The sequence below is a fragment of the Gopherus flavomarginatus genome, chromosome 2, assembly GCF_025201925.1.
Source record: "Gopherus flavomarginatus isolate rGopFla2 chromosome 2, rGopFla2.mat.asm, whole genome shotgun sequence".
Classification (NCBI taxonomy): Eukaryota; Metazoa; Chordata; order Testudines; family Testudinidae; genus Gopherus; species Gopherus flavomarginatus.
Window position 1 is genome coordinate 72,812,231 of NC_066618.1, and position 16,403 is coordinate 72,828,633.

The window sequence follows — 16,403 nt, forward strand, 5'->3', positions numbered from 1 at the left end:
CACGCCTTTGGGAAGAAATAACCATTGATATCCATTTCTCAATATTATTTTTTCATCCACAGTTTTGCAGACAAACTCTTCAAGGGCTTGCTATCATTGTCACCCAAAGCCAGGAAGAAGTACAATTTTACTGACATCCTGGGACACCAAATACTGAGTTAGAAAGGAATGCTGTCCTGATATTCTTTAAATATTTACAAGTGACTGGCTTCTTACCTCCACAATTGCCTTTGGATGGTAAATGGCTTACTGAACTCAGTCCTGTATATTCTTTTCTGATTTATATTGTACAAAAAGGAAGTCAAAAATCCCCCAAACAGGACCTAGATTCCTTTTATTATATTATTATTTGTATTGCAATAGCACTCACAAGCCCAGTCAGTTCCAACATTACCTGAAGTTCTCAAACTGTGATCTGTGGGCCCCTGGTGTTCTGAAGAAGACTTGCTGTTGGTCTATGGAGAGCCAGCTGATCTGTCCCCCTTATTTCCAGCTGCTTCTACGGGCATCCAGGATCCGGTGTCATTGCAAAGAAAAGATGGTAGGCTGAAAAAGAATCAGGAAGAGAAACTAGTCTCACTGGACTCTGCTACAGAGGAGGAGAGAAATCAGGAGCTACCACCCACTGCTGGAAGATGACTGTCCAAGAGAGCAGGGGACTGGGGAAATGAGACAATGGGGCTGTAAGACCTAGCAAAAATGGTGAGAAAAGGACCAGCTATCTGGGCACATCCAGAGGTGGTCCATGAGAAAATCTTTCTATAAAAATTTAGTTCATGCTATAAATATTTTTTCAGAGCCTCTGGCCTAGCCTGGGAAAAATGGATGATAACTTCAAGGAGACATTGCAAAGTCCAGAATCACCAACGTACAGTAACTCCTCACTTAACGTTGTAGTTATGTTCCTGAAAAATGCGACTTTAAATGAAATGATGTTAAGCAAATCCAATTTTCCCACAAGAATTAATGTAAATGAGGGGGTTAGGTTCCAGGGAAATTTTCTTCACCAGAAAAAGACTATATATATATACACTCACACACCACATTTACACACAGTGTAAGTTTTAAACAAACAATTTAATACTGGTACACAGTGATGATGATTGTGAAGCTTGGTTGAGGTGGAGGAGTCAGAGGGTGGGATATTTCCCAGGGAATGCCTTACTATTAAATGAACTAGCAATTGACTGAGCCCTCAAGGGTTAACTTTCACAATACTCTACAAGGCAGCAGGAAAGGAGGGAGGGCAGACAGAGACACACACCCTGTGTGTGAGAAAGAAAAATGGGCATTTCCTCTTTAAGTAGCTGACCCCAGGCTTAAGTACACTGCCTTGTTAATTAAATCAGCTTGCTGAGACCTGAGACCCACAGCTACTGCCTAGAAGGTCCCTCCGTCCGTCCTGTGTCCCCCCTGCTCTATGGAAGATGGGGTAAGCGGGGTGCAGGAGCAGGAGGGAAGGGAAGACACCCTGACATTAGCCCCTTTCTGCCCCCTTTCCCCCTGTACAGCAAACAGGAGTCTCTGGGAGCAGCTCCAAGGCAGACAGCAGGAGCAGCACATGGTGGGGGGAGGGGAAGCTGCTGCACAGGGAACTTATGGGAATGAGGAGCTGATAGGGGGGCTGCTGATCCACCCTGGTTCAAACCACCTACCAGCTAGCTGCAACAGGCTGCTGTTCCTGCAAGCAGTGGACAAAACAGGTGGCTGCCAAACAACTTTGAAGGGAGCATTTCACAACTGTAAACGAGAATGTTCCCTAACTGATCAGTAACTTAACATCGAAACAACGTTAACCGGGACGACTTTAAGTAGGAGTTCCTGTATTTATTGTTTTGTATAATAGGATGCCTTTTGTGTTGGTTACTGACCTTTTGTGGAAACTAAATATCAAACAGGTATCTAATGTCAAGTTTGGATAATGGTTGAGAATAGGGTGCCTATTCTATGCCTCTATCTGCCAGGAAAAACAATTTAGTCTTAGAATGGTTGTTCCTTGAGAGTACAACATCAGGGATCTGTAAAATTCTGAGAGCTTCTATTATTTTCTTTTGAAGAGCTCTGTAATAATGAGGAAGTTTAAAGAGAGAAACTGTCGGAGCTGAAGACAATTAAATCTTGAACTCTAGTCAAGCCACAAAGTGACCTTGCCCTGAAGACTTTGCCTGATCTCTCTCTTTTCAAGAAGAATCTTTGTCAGCAGAGAAGGCAGAGTAGGCTGAAAGAGTCAGCTGAAATCCTCAGTAAATGCGTCCTTTGAGAAGGAAGGACATGTGATTTTTTTCTCATTCACAAACCTGAGAAATTGAAAAAGAAGAGAAACATCTACATTGTTGACCAGAAAGTATAACCTAGAACCACTGTCCTATCAAAATAAGAAAACTTTCTAGTACTGCGGTTTGAGCCAGTGAGAAATCTAATGAAACACCACAGTGCATTAGAAGGTAAGCACAGGACACATAAATGGTCTCTTACTGTTCTGTTGCCAGTCAGGACTTTAGGCCTAGTCTGCACAAGGAAAGGTTTGCTGGTATAGCTGTACTAGCAAACCCCACTAATGTAGACACAGCTTTATCCTGACAAAAGAGTGCTTTTGCTGGTACAGCTTATACCAGCTTCCCGAGTGAAAGAAACTATAGTGGCAAAATCACTACTTTGCTGGTATAACTGAGTCTCCACTAGGGTTTTGCTAATATAAAAATGTCATTTAAAAAACCACCCCTAACCAACATTACAATACCAGTAAAAGTTTTTAATGTAGACTTGGCCTTGGAGCACCATCATCACCTCTGGCCAATCCCAGAGCCGTTGGTGCCAAATCAAAAAACATGGGTGGACTTAAATGTCCAACTGTAAATTCATGCAACTTTTCATAAGAGAAACAAAAGCAGTAGGTTCTCTGAAAAGTTTGACCCACTGCATCCTGGAAGTCCAGTTGCCTGAGCTGACATTGGCCCAGGCCTCTTACCTCTTCAAGGGCTTTTGGAACCTGAGCTGCCATAGTACTGGGAATCCTGTCACCTGAGCTGTCATAATCACACTACTCCAGTGATTCCCACCATCAGACCTGCTTCAGTCTCAGGGTCCTGACACTGCAGCCCAGGAATGGTATGTATTTTTCTGAGCCTGGAAAAGCAGAGCTGCTGAAGAGATGAACAACTGGGTAGTACCTGTAAATTTTCTGCACCTGTCTGACAGGAGACAGGAACAGCACCCAGAGAAAGAAGAGCAGCTAGCCCAGAGCTAGAGGAGAAGAAAGCAAAGTGCCTAGAGCATAGCTGGGCAAGGAGTGCATTTAGAACAAGCCCACGCAGCCAGCAGAGACAGAGATCGGGGAACAGAGCCAGCCATCCTGAAGCTTCTAGAGTCATCCTAGCTGGGACAAGCCCCCAGAAAGCCCAGAGAACACTCAGGGAAGAGAGGCAGCAAAGTCTGAGGAATAGCAAATCCAACCAGTCCAAAAAGGGAATGGCAGTCGGGTCATTCTGGGGTTGGGTGGAGCCTAGAATAGCACTATCACCTTTTGCTTTCAATTTGACCCCTGGTGAATATCAGTATCTCCGTTTTACAGGCAGGAAAACTGAGGAACAGAGAAATGAAGTGACTTAACAGTGAGAGAGCTAGGAAAATAACATCATGCCTCTCAGTCCTGTGCCCTATCTGCTGTCTATAGATCTGGCAGATTGACTGCACCTTGGAGCATTGCATCTTCAGGGTGATAAAGTAAAACATAATGCTTTCAACAGAGTAAACTTGCTGGGCTCAGCAGAGACTTCTGGAAACAGAGCTGATGAAACCTCTGACAATGCTGTAGGGTTGAAGTGAACTCAGAATTCTTGGTCCTTCAGTTACCAAAGTGGACCAGGATATGTAGCAGGAGGAAATCTATGAAGAGAGGAACTTCCAGGTAGATCATTCTCCAGTTCTCTGTTTTTGCTGATAGGGTGAAATTCTGGCCTCACTGTAGTCAATGGGAGTTTGGCTAAAACTTCATCAGGACAAGAATTTTACCCAAGATGTCTGGTGTCTCTCTGTTGAGACTACAGTCTCTCAGCTCACACTGTTGATGCATCCTTTTAGCCAGCTCTCCTGATTGCTGTCAGGACTCGCCTTAAACCCAGAGAAAGTGGCCACTTGGCACTCATGCTTTGGGAGCCCTACAATGACACATCAACTTTTCAGTTCATCAGCTAGCCCAGTCTGAGCTATGGCAGTAGGATAAGAGGCGAGGGAACAACTCATTACAGAGCCCTCCCTGCTACAGAAAAGGATTAAACTCCAATGCTCCATAGAGAGAATCTCACTGCCAAGGAAATTACTGTAAACAGAGATGGGATGCATAAGTAGTTAAGGAAGGGTAGCTGTGGGCAGGAAGCCCCAATATAAACATGTAAATTCCCCACCCCCATCTCATGGAACTCAGCACTTACATTTTCTCTGTGTAAGCTTCTAATCTGAATCTAGTTGCTTCCCTTCTGGACCTTATACAGGGTTTCAGCCTAACTTATTTAGGATAAGGATGTGGCCATGGGTCTTTAAATAGCCTGATTTATCTTCACCATTGGTTTTCAAACTTTTTGTATTGGTAACTCTTTTCACACATAGAATATCAGGCTTGGAAGGGACCTCAGGAGGTCATTTAGTCCAACCCCCTGCTCAAAGCAGGACCAATCCCCAAACAGATTTTTCCCCCAGATCTCTAAATGGCCCCCTCAAGAATAGAGCTCACAATCCTGGGTTTAGCAGGCTAATGCTCAAACCACTGAGCTATCCCTCCCCCCACATCAAGCCTCAGAGTGTGACCCCCCTTTATTAATTAATAATGAGGGGGGTAATTTAATTTAATGGGGGCTCTGGGCTGTCAGTCCCATTGAGCTGATAGCTTGTGACCCCCATAACCATCTTGTGACCCCGTGAGAGGTCACAACCCCCAGTTTGAGAACCCCTGGTCTAGCCTCATATTTTAGGTTCAGACCCAAAGGACACAGTGGAGCAGTACAGGCTTATATGACATACCACCACTTCGCTAGTTCCCTTGCTTCTCACCTGAAGGTGTGATTTTAGCAGCCAAGTGAAATTAACTAGATCTAGGGATCCAAGCTGATGACAGCAGGAAGAGGGCAAAAATTATTCCTTTCCCCCCTGTTTGCCTGATTCAGAGCCCACTGACGTTACTTCTATTCACGCAGAGGCCCTAATTCTCAGCCTGCCAAGACCCAAATATGGAACACCACTTGTGACAAAGATTCAAAATGAGGGACACAAAGCAATGAAACATATAGAAAATTTGAAATGTTGTGGGAATCCTTCTTTTTAGCGTAAATGACTTTTTCTGTCACCTCAGTTTCACGATTCTTTATTTCTGATATAAATAATTTTCAGCAACAAAAGTGAGTGGACTTCAAATTTGTTAGGCATGTCGGCAACTTTGGGACTAACATGCAGGCCCCATGCAACATCTTGCTAGGCCCAGGGCAAACTCATAACATAGGTCTCCACCCCACTCAGACACATTAATTAATGAAAGATACATAAAAATACATATAAACATATTTTAGTTCTGAAATGGCATAGATAGGCCACTTTATCACTTTACACTTTCCTTTCTTCACCTTTTTAATTACAAAATCATGAATGACCTCACTAAATTCAAATTTTCTTGCAAGTTCTCACTCCTTAGAGAAAAAGATAACTTAAACATTCTTGTTCCATAGTAGATCGTCTGCATTTTTTGATGAGTGCCAGCTTGCTGAAACTTCTTTTGGCTTCTGCCATGGTCGCTGGCAACATGCAAAAAATTCATAGTGCTATTCATGTGTCACTGAAAATTAGTTATAGTTTTTTGTTGTAAATCTCTAAATAAGATTGTTTAGGACTGACTTGAACGTAAAACAAATGTCATTGATTGCTGTGAATTGGCACTCCAACTCTCAGATAACATTGTCCAAAGTTGCACAGGATACATTCCTTCTGAATAAAAACACTGTTTCATCTTCAGAGGTGACAAAACATGATTCCTCAAGTGTCTCATCATGAAATCCTTTCCCATTTCCTACCTCTCTTCTGGGGTAATTGTAGAAAATTCCCATACCTACCACCACAATGCATGCTTCCAAGAGAATTTTGGGCCACTGGTCTTGAAGTTGCTTTAATTCTTCCATAATATCCACAAAGAGAGCTGACTCTGAATCTAGAGAGATTCCTCAGGCTTGTAAAATCTTATTTCTCTCCTCAGTACTTGAAAGAACTTTATCCCAGAAACAAGCCAAACAAAGGCATGAAAATGAGCCGAAGTACTGTTTTGGTGCTTCCACTTCTGATTTAACTTCTAATTCCAGAGCGCATTCCAATGTTTCCTGAATACCAGGACAGCACATCAGCACATGCCCTTCAGCATGTGTCTGAGTGAGAATGGAGTGAACAGTTTACCTATTTTGTTGTAATCTTCTACCTCACAGGACTAGGATTGAAAAACACGAAAAATTGCTGCACTCCACCAAAATATGTTATTGTTTCAGTACATGCAGTTGCAGTATTAACTTCTATGAGACTAAGTGAATGGAAAACACAAGAACACACAGCAAGTTTATTTTTGGGCATAATGCCGGCCTGAATGCCTTTTAATTTTCCTGACATATTGGATCCATTATCAAATCCTTGACCTCTACAGTCATCAAGTGGAATTTTATGGTGCTTCACACTGACAATTAGCATTTCGCGTATCTGTTCTCCACCTTCTTGATCAAAGTTGATGAACTCAAGAAATCCTTCTTGAATGTTAAATGCATCACTATCTTGGTCCTGAACTACAAACATGAATATCAACACACTTTGATCATGGTGAGAGGCATCAGGATAGCATAACATATGATAGAATAATAGATAGCTTTTTCTCTCTCTCTCTGCAAGAATGGCCTTCTGCAGGCTTTTACCACATAATCCAATACATTCATTCTAGCTCCCACAAGAGGTAATGTGCCTATCTTTGCATTATTCTACCCTCTGTCTGCTTCTGTTTGACTTTAACCAAATGGTCACAAATTATGCTGTCATAATGAGCTAGTTATTCAAGAGTTTCAAAAAAGTTGCTGTTGTGTGGATCACCAATATCTCCTTGGAACGCTAAGCCTCCTGAAGCAAGAAGTAAGGTAACAGTCAACATTTTTTTCCAATATTGCTCTCCATCTTGCAGGTTCTGTTAATATTTGTTTTTGAATCTCACTGTCTACTCCCCATCCATCTGAAAGTGAGTGCTCTAATTCCTTCCACCGGCAGTAGCAGGTTTTATGTTCTATGCTGTTTTCATGTTCAGGAAGTTTATTATATAGTTTGCACCATTTTTTCACACTTGGTGACTATTCTTAACTATTTTCCAGTGTACTGCATTGTTTTGTCTTTTCCTTCAGAAAATAGCCAACATAGAAAGAAATATGGTGCTTTGTTCATAGCCAGTCTCTTGGAGTCTTTTCTCTGGTGTTGGACATCTGACATTTGAGAAGAAATTCAGGAAAGTTAGTCCAGGAACATCTTTTGTCATTGACTTCCCTAGCTTCCACATTTCTTCAAAATTCAGTACACCAGATAGAATATTTTTTGTTACAGGATTTGTAATGTGTTTAGGCCACAATCCTGGATCTTTTAAAAAGTAAGTAATGTAGCACAACTCCCTCCTGCTTCTTGCTAACCTTCCTCTGAGTCTAGCGGCGCTGGTGGTTGTATTACTAGACTGTCTTTGAAGTTATTAGATTGGAATCACATGATTAATCTGGCTGCTTTTCTTCATCAATTTCCACAGTCTCCAGACTGAAATAATCTTCCTCTTGTTTATCCAGTTCCCCAGTTTGTGCATTGCTTGAGCCAGACTATTGGGAGGCCTTGTCTGTCTAGAAAAATTGGTGGTTTGACTGGCATCCTTTTGCGTCTTTTTCCCCCTTTCTTTAAGCTCCTGACGTTTCTAGCTGCCTGATTTGAATTTATAGCCAGACATGGCAGTATGGCACATATATTAATTATACTTCAGTGACAAATGCCCTCTTGGTATCCTGGAGGTACTGTCCCCTATCCCTAGAATCTGGTCCCAGCCCTTCTAGGCACCCTGGAGGACCAGCTCACTTTTTGGAATGTTGCTTCTGTTCTAACACTACTTCTCGTTGGCTCGGGTAAATCTTGCAAGAACTTGCAAGATCAGTATGCCACACAGATAGATGGGTACAAACATGCTTACTGAGATGGTATAAAATAACATTTAATCAAACTCAGAAGTCTACAATTTACCCTGAATTTTTATCCCCTGGTGATGGGCTTGTGGCCTTCTGGCTGGCCCCTTGGACGGACCCTGGTAAATTGTACCCCTCCCCCCCCCCTTTACTTGCCTTCTAACATAAGAGGCATCCCTTAAAATTAGAGGCAGTTGAGCAGTCATATGGAGTTCCCTCCAACTTGTCAATGGAAAAGAAGAGAGAAAAAATGAAAGGGAAAAAAGGGGGGGGGGGAGAATACAACGATATAGGAAAATATGGTGATTGGGAGGAGAGAGAAAGAGAAAAGATGGCTCTGACTATTGTACCCCCTCTGAGTCAATAACTATTGGGTATAGATGGTGAGTGCTAAATTCCACCACATGGCCCCAGTTATATGGCATTGATTGGTTACAAAAACTTTTATCTCTGCCACATGGGTGGCATCAGTATCCACAGACAACTATGATTTCAGCTGGTCCAAATGCTGCTCTTGCTGAGTAAAGTCCTCAAAGAGCCTACTAAAGAAGTGGAGGATTTTCCATATCTAGCCAACCCTTTATTAATTTAACATTTTGATCACAAGTAAGTCCTTGTTAAAAGAACTGTCAATGACGAGCTAGTTCACCTCCAGTGTCATCTCCAGGTCAACTGCTCCTGTATGACATAAAAGCCTCTGGAGAGTATAAACTGTCCATGAATAAATTTACATTGGAAATTAAAAGGTTTTTAACCATCAGAGGAGTGAGGTTCCAGTTGGAATAGTGGGGGGGTACAAACTAATTAGTATTAAGATAGAAATAGATAAATTTGTGAATGGGATTGTTTGAAGGGGTTACCTGTGGTGGTGCAGGAAGGGGGAGCAGCCCAGGGTCTGGTTCGTGTCTTATGTTCTTAAAATTTCATGCTTCAGGTGGTCACCTCTAGGGTAAGGAAGGAATACATTTTCCCCCAATGTATTTTGGGTTATTTTTGTATGGCCATGGCCATGGATGGGGTGGGCTGATGTTCTGAGGTGGTACTGAGAATTCTCCTTCCCAGGAGCTCGACTGGTGAGTCTGGTTCACATGCAGAGGGAAAAAACTAATTCAAGGTCAGAAACAAATTTTCCCCAGATCATGTCTGCCATGTCCTTAGGGTTTTTTTCACCTTCCTCTATAGAATGGGGTATGGGTCACTTGCTAGGATCTCACTTAATCAATTTCCTGCCATTACAGAGGTCTTGCGGACTAGTGGCACCTTGACCCTTTTTGTTCTGGTTGTTACACACAACAGTTTAGTGTCCTGAGGGCTATAATACTTTGGTCTCATTCTGGTTGTTTGCTTGGTGTGGATGTGGTAGGGTTGCGTTTAATTCTCTGCAATGTGCAGGAAGTCAGAGTAGATGATCTGATAGTCCCTCTGGCCTTAAACTCTATGACTCTACAACTGTCAGGGAAAATTCAACTTTTCTTTATGTTGGGGCTTCAAAGAGGTAGGATTCCTGCCAAAGTGACTATAGGTCTGAGATTAGGGTAGAATGAAGAAAACGGCTGGACAATGGAATTTATGAGATGCATGTGTCATAAACTGGCTGTTAGAGAGGACTGAACCTGAGACCTTCATCACTAAAAGCACAGATCACTTATCCCTTGATCCAGGGGTTCTCAGACTGGGGGTTGGAACCCCTCAGGGGGTTGTGAGGTTATTACATGGGGGGTCGCGAAGTGTCAGCCTCCACCTCAGACCCCGCTTTGCCTGCAGCATTTATAATGGTATTATTAATTAAAAACACTTTTAAATATATTTAAAGGGGGGTTGCATACAGAGGCTTTCTATGTGAAAGGGGTCACCAGTACGAAAGTTTGAGAATCACTGCCTTGAGATAAAAGAAGAGTTGCTTCATCTGTCCCAGTTTTGGACTCTGGAACTGAAGGGGCCCAGCCACTAGAGGGAGACATGACCACATGAACAGTCCTGTATTACATGCCATCCCTGTTAGATATTATCACATGCTACCCCTGTTAGATGTGTTTATAGTGAGAGTCTGAGATACAAGAGTAAAAACTTCCATCTGGACAGCCATTCTGGAGGGAATCATGGATTCAGACACAGTGGAGAACATCATTAGTTCAGGATGCTCTTTAGCTTTTGGTACTGAAATTCCAGAGTTCAGTCCCCAGTGACAGCTGTGGTATGTATGCAGCTGTGATGTATTACACAAGGTCATATGATTAAAACATGAGATTGGAAGCCTATTTTTTTAGAAGCACTAAACACCCAAACTCAATAGGAAATCAACAGAGCTGTTAAGTATTGAGCACCCCTGAAAATTCTGGGAGATTAGACAACTAAGTTCTTTTCTTCTGATTCACAAAGTATAAATTGGTGGTAATAATCATATGTACAGTACTTTGCAGGTGTGCTGTGCAGTTGGATTCATTGAGATCCTCAGTTGCAAAGAGTGATGGAAATGCAAAGTACTATTAATTATTATGATGCACAATGGTGATAGTCTAGTGGCTGGGAGAACAAAGAATATGCCACATAGTTTGCTGTTTGATCTCTTGATATACTTTTGGAAACTGAAGGCACTGAGCCACATTCAGCCCTGGTGTTAACCCATTAAAGTCAATGGAGGTAACAGCATGAATGAATTTGGTGCAGCATTTCCATTGAGATCTATGGCACTTTGCCTTGGCCCCTAGAAAAGTGACTGGTTGTGCTAGCTTCTTATGTGAAAAGTACAGTGGGTCACTAGTGTGGTGAGATGTCATTTTTCTTTACGGTTGTGCCAAAAGATCAACTGCAAAGGTTTTGCAGGAGCAAAAGAAGGAAAAAAGCCATTGAAGATACAGCACAATCAAGCCCAACTTTACTGAATGCTGTGCTTTAAATACCAACTAGATCCCCAGCAGGTGGACTTCACCATTGCGGGTTCCCCTCATCCAATCTGCTTTTCCTTCCTGTAGCTGGCCAGCCGGAGCCCAGCCTGCTGCCATCTCTCCGCAGGAGCTGCTGCTGCTGACATCACAAGCGGCCCTTCCTTTTGTGTGTTCGTGAGCGCACCGGGGGCTGCGTGGGGACAATGGAATCCTGAACTCGGGGCGCGGGCAAGTGGGAAGCTGCTGCTGAGGATGAGTCAAGGCTGAGCCCGGGAGGGGAGGGGAGAAGCTGCTGCTGCTTGAGGGCTGGAACAGGTGAGAGACGGGGAGGAAGCTGCTGCTGCTGCTCCTGGACTGAGCCAGGTGAGAAGTTGTTGCTGCTGCGGAAGGGGGATGCGGGGGCAGCTGTTTTGGGGCCGGGCGAGCCAGGGGTGGGAATGGGCAGGAGCCCGGCTCAAGCCATCAGGCAGCCCCAGCTGCTCCCTCTGCCCCCTAGGACCGGGGCAGGGAGCTGAGCCTCGGAGCCTCTTTATTCCGCCTCCCCCCCCCCGCGCGCCCCGTCAGGGCACTCGCAGACGAGCCTCCATCTGCGGTCCCGCAAGGCTGGGGCTCCCGCGGCGCCTGCCCCCTGGGGGCGAGTGCGGCCGGTCCCCCCCAGCCCTGCTCGCCGAGGGGCCGGGGAGGAGCGGGGCAGCCATTGCCTGGGTAAGAGTTGCTGTTGCAGCACTTCCGCTTCTCTCCCAGCAAGAGACACGAGTGGCCAGGCCCAGCCGCGCCGCGGAGGAGCCGCCAGACACAAAGGGAGAGGTACGGAGCGGGGCCCCTCTCCCCGCAGGGCACCCCGCGGCCAGGCCAGGGCCTCCGGGCCGGGCAGCGCGACCGCGGGCTGGGGCCGGGGCCGGGGCCGGCAGGTATCGCCCCCTCCCCGCAGGGCCCGCACCGGGGGTGGGGGCAATTCTCCCTATCACGGAGCAGAGCAGCGCTTTCCTGGAGGTGTGCCCCGTGCACGTACCCCCCCCGGCCCTGCTCCCCACATCCCCTCCACCCATTCCTACCCCCCCCGGCCCTGCTCCCCACATCCCCTCCACCCATTCCTACCCCCCCCGGCCCTGCTCCCCGCATCCCCTCCACCCATTCCTACCCCCCCCCCGGCCCTGCTCCCCGCATCCCCTCCACCCATTCCTACCCCCCCCCCGGCCCTGCTCCCCGCATCCCCTCCACCCATTCCTACCCCCCCCGGCCCTGCTCCCCGCATCCCCTCCACCCATTCCTACCCCCCTCCCGGCCCTGCTCCCCGCATCCCCTCCACCCATTCCTACCCCCCTCCCGGCCCTGCTCCCCGCATCCCCTCCACCCATTCCTACCCCCCCCCCCGGCCCTGCTCCCCGCATCCCCTCCACCCATTCCTACCCCCCCCCCGGCCTGCTCCCCGCATCCCCTCCACCCATTCCTACCCCCCCCCCGGCCCTGCTCCCCGCATCCCCTCACCCATTCCTACCCCCCCCCCGGCCCTGCTCCCCGCATCCCCTCCACCCATTCCTACCCCCCCCCGGCCCTGCTCCCGCATCCCCTCCACCCATTCCTACCCCCCCCCCGGCCCTGCTCCCCGCATCCCCTCCACCCATTCCTACCCCCCCGGCCCTGCTCCCCGCATCCCCTCCACCCATTCCTACCCCCCCCGGCCCTGCTCCCCGCATCCCCTCCACCCATTCCTACCCCCCCCCGGCCCTGCTCCCCGCATCCCCTCCACCCATTCCTACCCCCCCCCCGGCCCTGCTCCCCGCATCCCCTCCACCCATTCCTACCCCCCCCCGGCCCTGCTCCCCGCATCCCCTCCACCCATTCCTACCCCCCCCCGGCCCTGCTCCCCGCATCCCCTCCACCCATTCCTACCCCCCCCCCCCGGCCCTGCTCCCCGCATCCCCTCCACCCATTCCTACCCCCCCCCCGGCCCTGCTCCCCGCATCCCCTCCACCCATTCCTACCCCCCCCCCGGCCCTGCTCCCCGCATCCCCTCCACCCATTCCTACCCCCCCCCCGGCCCTGCTCCCCGCATCCCCTCCACCCATTCCTACCCCCCCCCCCGGCCCTGCTCCCCGCATCCCCTCCACCCATTCCTACCCCCCCCGGCCCTGCTCCCCGCATCCCCTCCACCCATTCCTACCCCCCCCCCGGCCCTGCTCCCCGCATCCCCTCCACCCATTCCTACCCCCCCCCCCCGGCCCTGCTCCCCGCATCCCCTCCACCCATTCCTACCCCCCCCCCCGGCCCTGCTCCCCGCATCCCCTCCACCCATTCCTACCCCCCCGGCCCTGCTCCCCGCATCCCCTCCACCCATTCCTACCCCCCCCGGCCCTGCTCCCCGCATCCCCATCACCCATTCCTCCCCCCCCCGGCCCTGCTCCCCGCATCCCCATCACCCATTCCTCCCCCCCCCGGCCCTGCTCCCCGCATCCCCATCACCCATTCCTCCCCCCCCCCGGCCCTGCTCCCCGCATCCCCATCACCCATTCCTCCCCCCCCCGGCCCTGCTCCCCGCATCCCCATCACCCATTCCTCCCCCCCCCGGCCCTGCTCCCCGCATCCCCTCCACCCATTCCTACCCCCCCCCCCCGGCCCTGCTCCCCGCATCCCCTCCCCCGGCTCTGCCCCCACCCCCATTCCTCCCGGCTTTGCTCCCCCTTCCCCCATCATCCCCCCCCCGGGCTCTGCTCCCTCCCCCATCTCTTCTCCCGCCCCCACCGCCGCGGGGAACGCCACCCTCCCATCCCTTCCCCTTGCCCCCTTGGGCACCGCTGCCTTCCCCTCCCTTGCCCCCAGCAGGCACTGATTTCCACCCTCCCACCTTCCTTGCCTTCTGTGGGTACTGATCTCCCACCCATACTTAGGCATTGGTACCCCCTGTCACCCCTGCTCCCATCCCCTGCACGCACTGATCTCCCCCCTACACACACACACACACCCTGCCTATCCCTTGTCCCCTGCAGGCACTCATCTCCCCCCCCCCCCCCCCCACATCTGCCTCTTACCCTCTGCAGGCTCTGATCCCTCACCCCCTGCAGGCTCTTATCTCCCACACACACACACCCTGCCTACCCCTCGCCCCCTGCAGGCTCTGACACCCCCCCCCCCCCACACACACACACCCTGCCTGCTTCTCGCCCCCTGCAGGCACTCATCTCCCCCACACACACCCACCTTGTCTGTCCCTCACCTCCTGCAGGCTCTGATCTCCTCCACACACACCCTGCCTACCCCTTGCCCCCTGCAGGCACTCATCTCCCCCCATGCCTGCCTTTTACCCTCTGCAGGTTCTGATCTCCTCCACCCCCCACCTCGCCAGCCCCTCACCCCCTCCTGGCACTCATCTCCCCCTACATCTGTTCCTCATCTCCTCCCCCCCGCCAAGGCACCAATTCTCCCCCCCCACCTTGCCTGTCCCTCCTCCCCTCCCCACCGCAGGCACTGACCTCCTTCTCTTCCCCCCTCCACTGATCTCCCTCCCACAAACACCCTGCTTGCCTACCCACCCCTCACCTTCCTAGACACTTATTCTTCCCCTGTAGCCAATGTCTCCCCACTCCTGTTGTAGACATTGATCCTGCTGCTTTTCCTTTCCTTTTTCTCCATCTACCTCTGAGTCTGCAGAGGGGACTGGAGACATCCTATTTATATCCCAAGCCTCAGGGCTGGATAACTGGGGGTGAAGATGACTGGCTTCTTGTGTGTAGTTTGGGTGAGATTAGAAAGAATTACTTGCAGCTTCTCTGATCCTTGCAGCCTCCTTCTTCCCAGCCTGCCCCCCCTTCTGTTCTCATTGAAAGGAGACATTCAAATCCGTCCCTTCCCCCAGTGTTACTGGTGCAGGGAGAAGCTGCTGCTCCTCCTGCTCAGACCATTTCTGTTCAGCATGCCTGTCTGCAAAGGCCAGGAGGGAGGGAGAGAGAGAGACAAGGCCCTGTCTAAAGAGAGTGTGACCCAAACACCCTTTGCCTGTGAGACTGTGGTGGGTTCCTTTCTCTGTGCATGCGTTCATTGTTTGTTCCCCACATCCTACGGTGTCTCCTCTCCAGGTTTGGGTTGTGTGGTGGGGGGGTCCGCTATGTCGGATGACGATTCGAGGGCCAGCACCAGCTCCTCCTCATCTTCATCCTCCAACCAACAGACCGAGAAAGAGACAAACACCCCTAAGAAGAAGGAAAGCAAAGTCAGCATGAGTAAAAACTCCAAGCTCCTTTCCACTAGCGCCAAGAGGTGAGATTGTCTGCAACGAGACACTGTGTCACTGCTGTCTCTCTGTGCCTCTGTCTCTCTGCTTATATGGCCCTCTGTAACTGCCCCATTGCTGCTGTTCCTCCTCCCCTTCGCTGCTGTTCCTCCTCCCCTTCGCTGAGTGTTAACCATTTCTATTCCTCATTATTGGCATTTACCTTCAACCTCTCCACAGAAATTACTGTTGTCCCCATCTCCCCTTTGTCACTATCTGCACCTAGCAAGAAGCTTTCCCCAAACATTATCGCGTCCCCCATCCCCTCCTCACCGTCTGCACTCAGCACCGTTCGTCCCCACTGAGATTACTGCTCTCCTCAGCACCTGACTTTAGAGCCAGATCTCTGTAGGGATTAAAGCCTATGAGCTTAATACCTGTTCTGCTACTGAAGCAATGTGGCCTTGAGGAAGTCATTTAATTTCTCCATCAGTTTCCCCATTTGGAAAATGGGAATGATGATAACACATAACTCACAGGGGTGTTGTGAGGATTAATTAATTAATGTTTGCTTTGATCTTGTATGACCCCTGTCATACATGCAAACACTTGTTACATGGTGCCAGCTCTCCCCACTAAATGCATCACTATTTCCCTATCTCCTTCCAACCTGCATTAAGGGCTTGCGTACCTGGGGAATTACTGTTCCAGAACAGCTCTCAGGGTGGACAGTGTTTTCTGAAATGAAAGGGACTTTACTGTGAAATAATTACTCTGCTTAAATTATACCAGAATAACTTTTCTGGAATAGCTGTGCCAGTCAATATCCCCCAAGTAGACAAGCCCTTAGAGCCAACTTACTTCCAAAACATTACTGCTGTCCTACCTGAGCCATTCTCCATGTCACCTGAATTCGGCACCATCCCACTCCAAAAAAGCTCACCTAGCTGAGAATGAAGCTTCCAAGCAAGCTTTCATTACTCCGTCAATAAGAACAATAATCCATCTGGCTGATCGTTGAAAAGCTTTGTAATGCACCAGCAAAAAGCTCGCGATCTGTATGTATCAAAAAGGGCTGGGTTTTTTGGATTGCTC

General features: G+C 49.1%; 2 protein-coding genes across 8 annotated transcripts in view; both read left to right on the forward strand.

Annotated features, from left to right (window-relative positions):
• The window catches only part of UBE2E1 (ubiquitin conjugating enzyme E2 E1), a 705,427-nt gene that overhangs the window by 635,570 nt on the left and 53,454 nt on the right, over positions 1 to 16,403 (forward strand). For 2 of the 7 annotated variants that reach the window (XM_050938518.1, XM_050938519.1), the window contains exons 2-3: positions 11,441 to 11,464; positions 15,267 to 15,355. In XM_050938518.1, coding sequence (XP_050794475.1) covers positions 15,315 to 15,355 — 41 coding nt within the window. In that variant the 5' untranslated portion in view covers positions 11,441 to 11,464; positions 15,267 to 15,314. The other 5 variants (XM_050938514.1, XM_050938516.1, XM_050938513.1 and 2 more) reach the window with 5 other exon arrangements.
• The window catches only part of NR1D2 (nuclear receptor subfamily 1 group D member 2), a 746,221-nt gene that overhangs the window by 603,272 nt on the left and 126,546 nt on the right, over positions 1 to 16,403 (forward strand). The gene's annotated exons all lie outside the window — the stretch shown is intronic.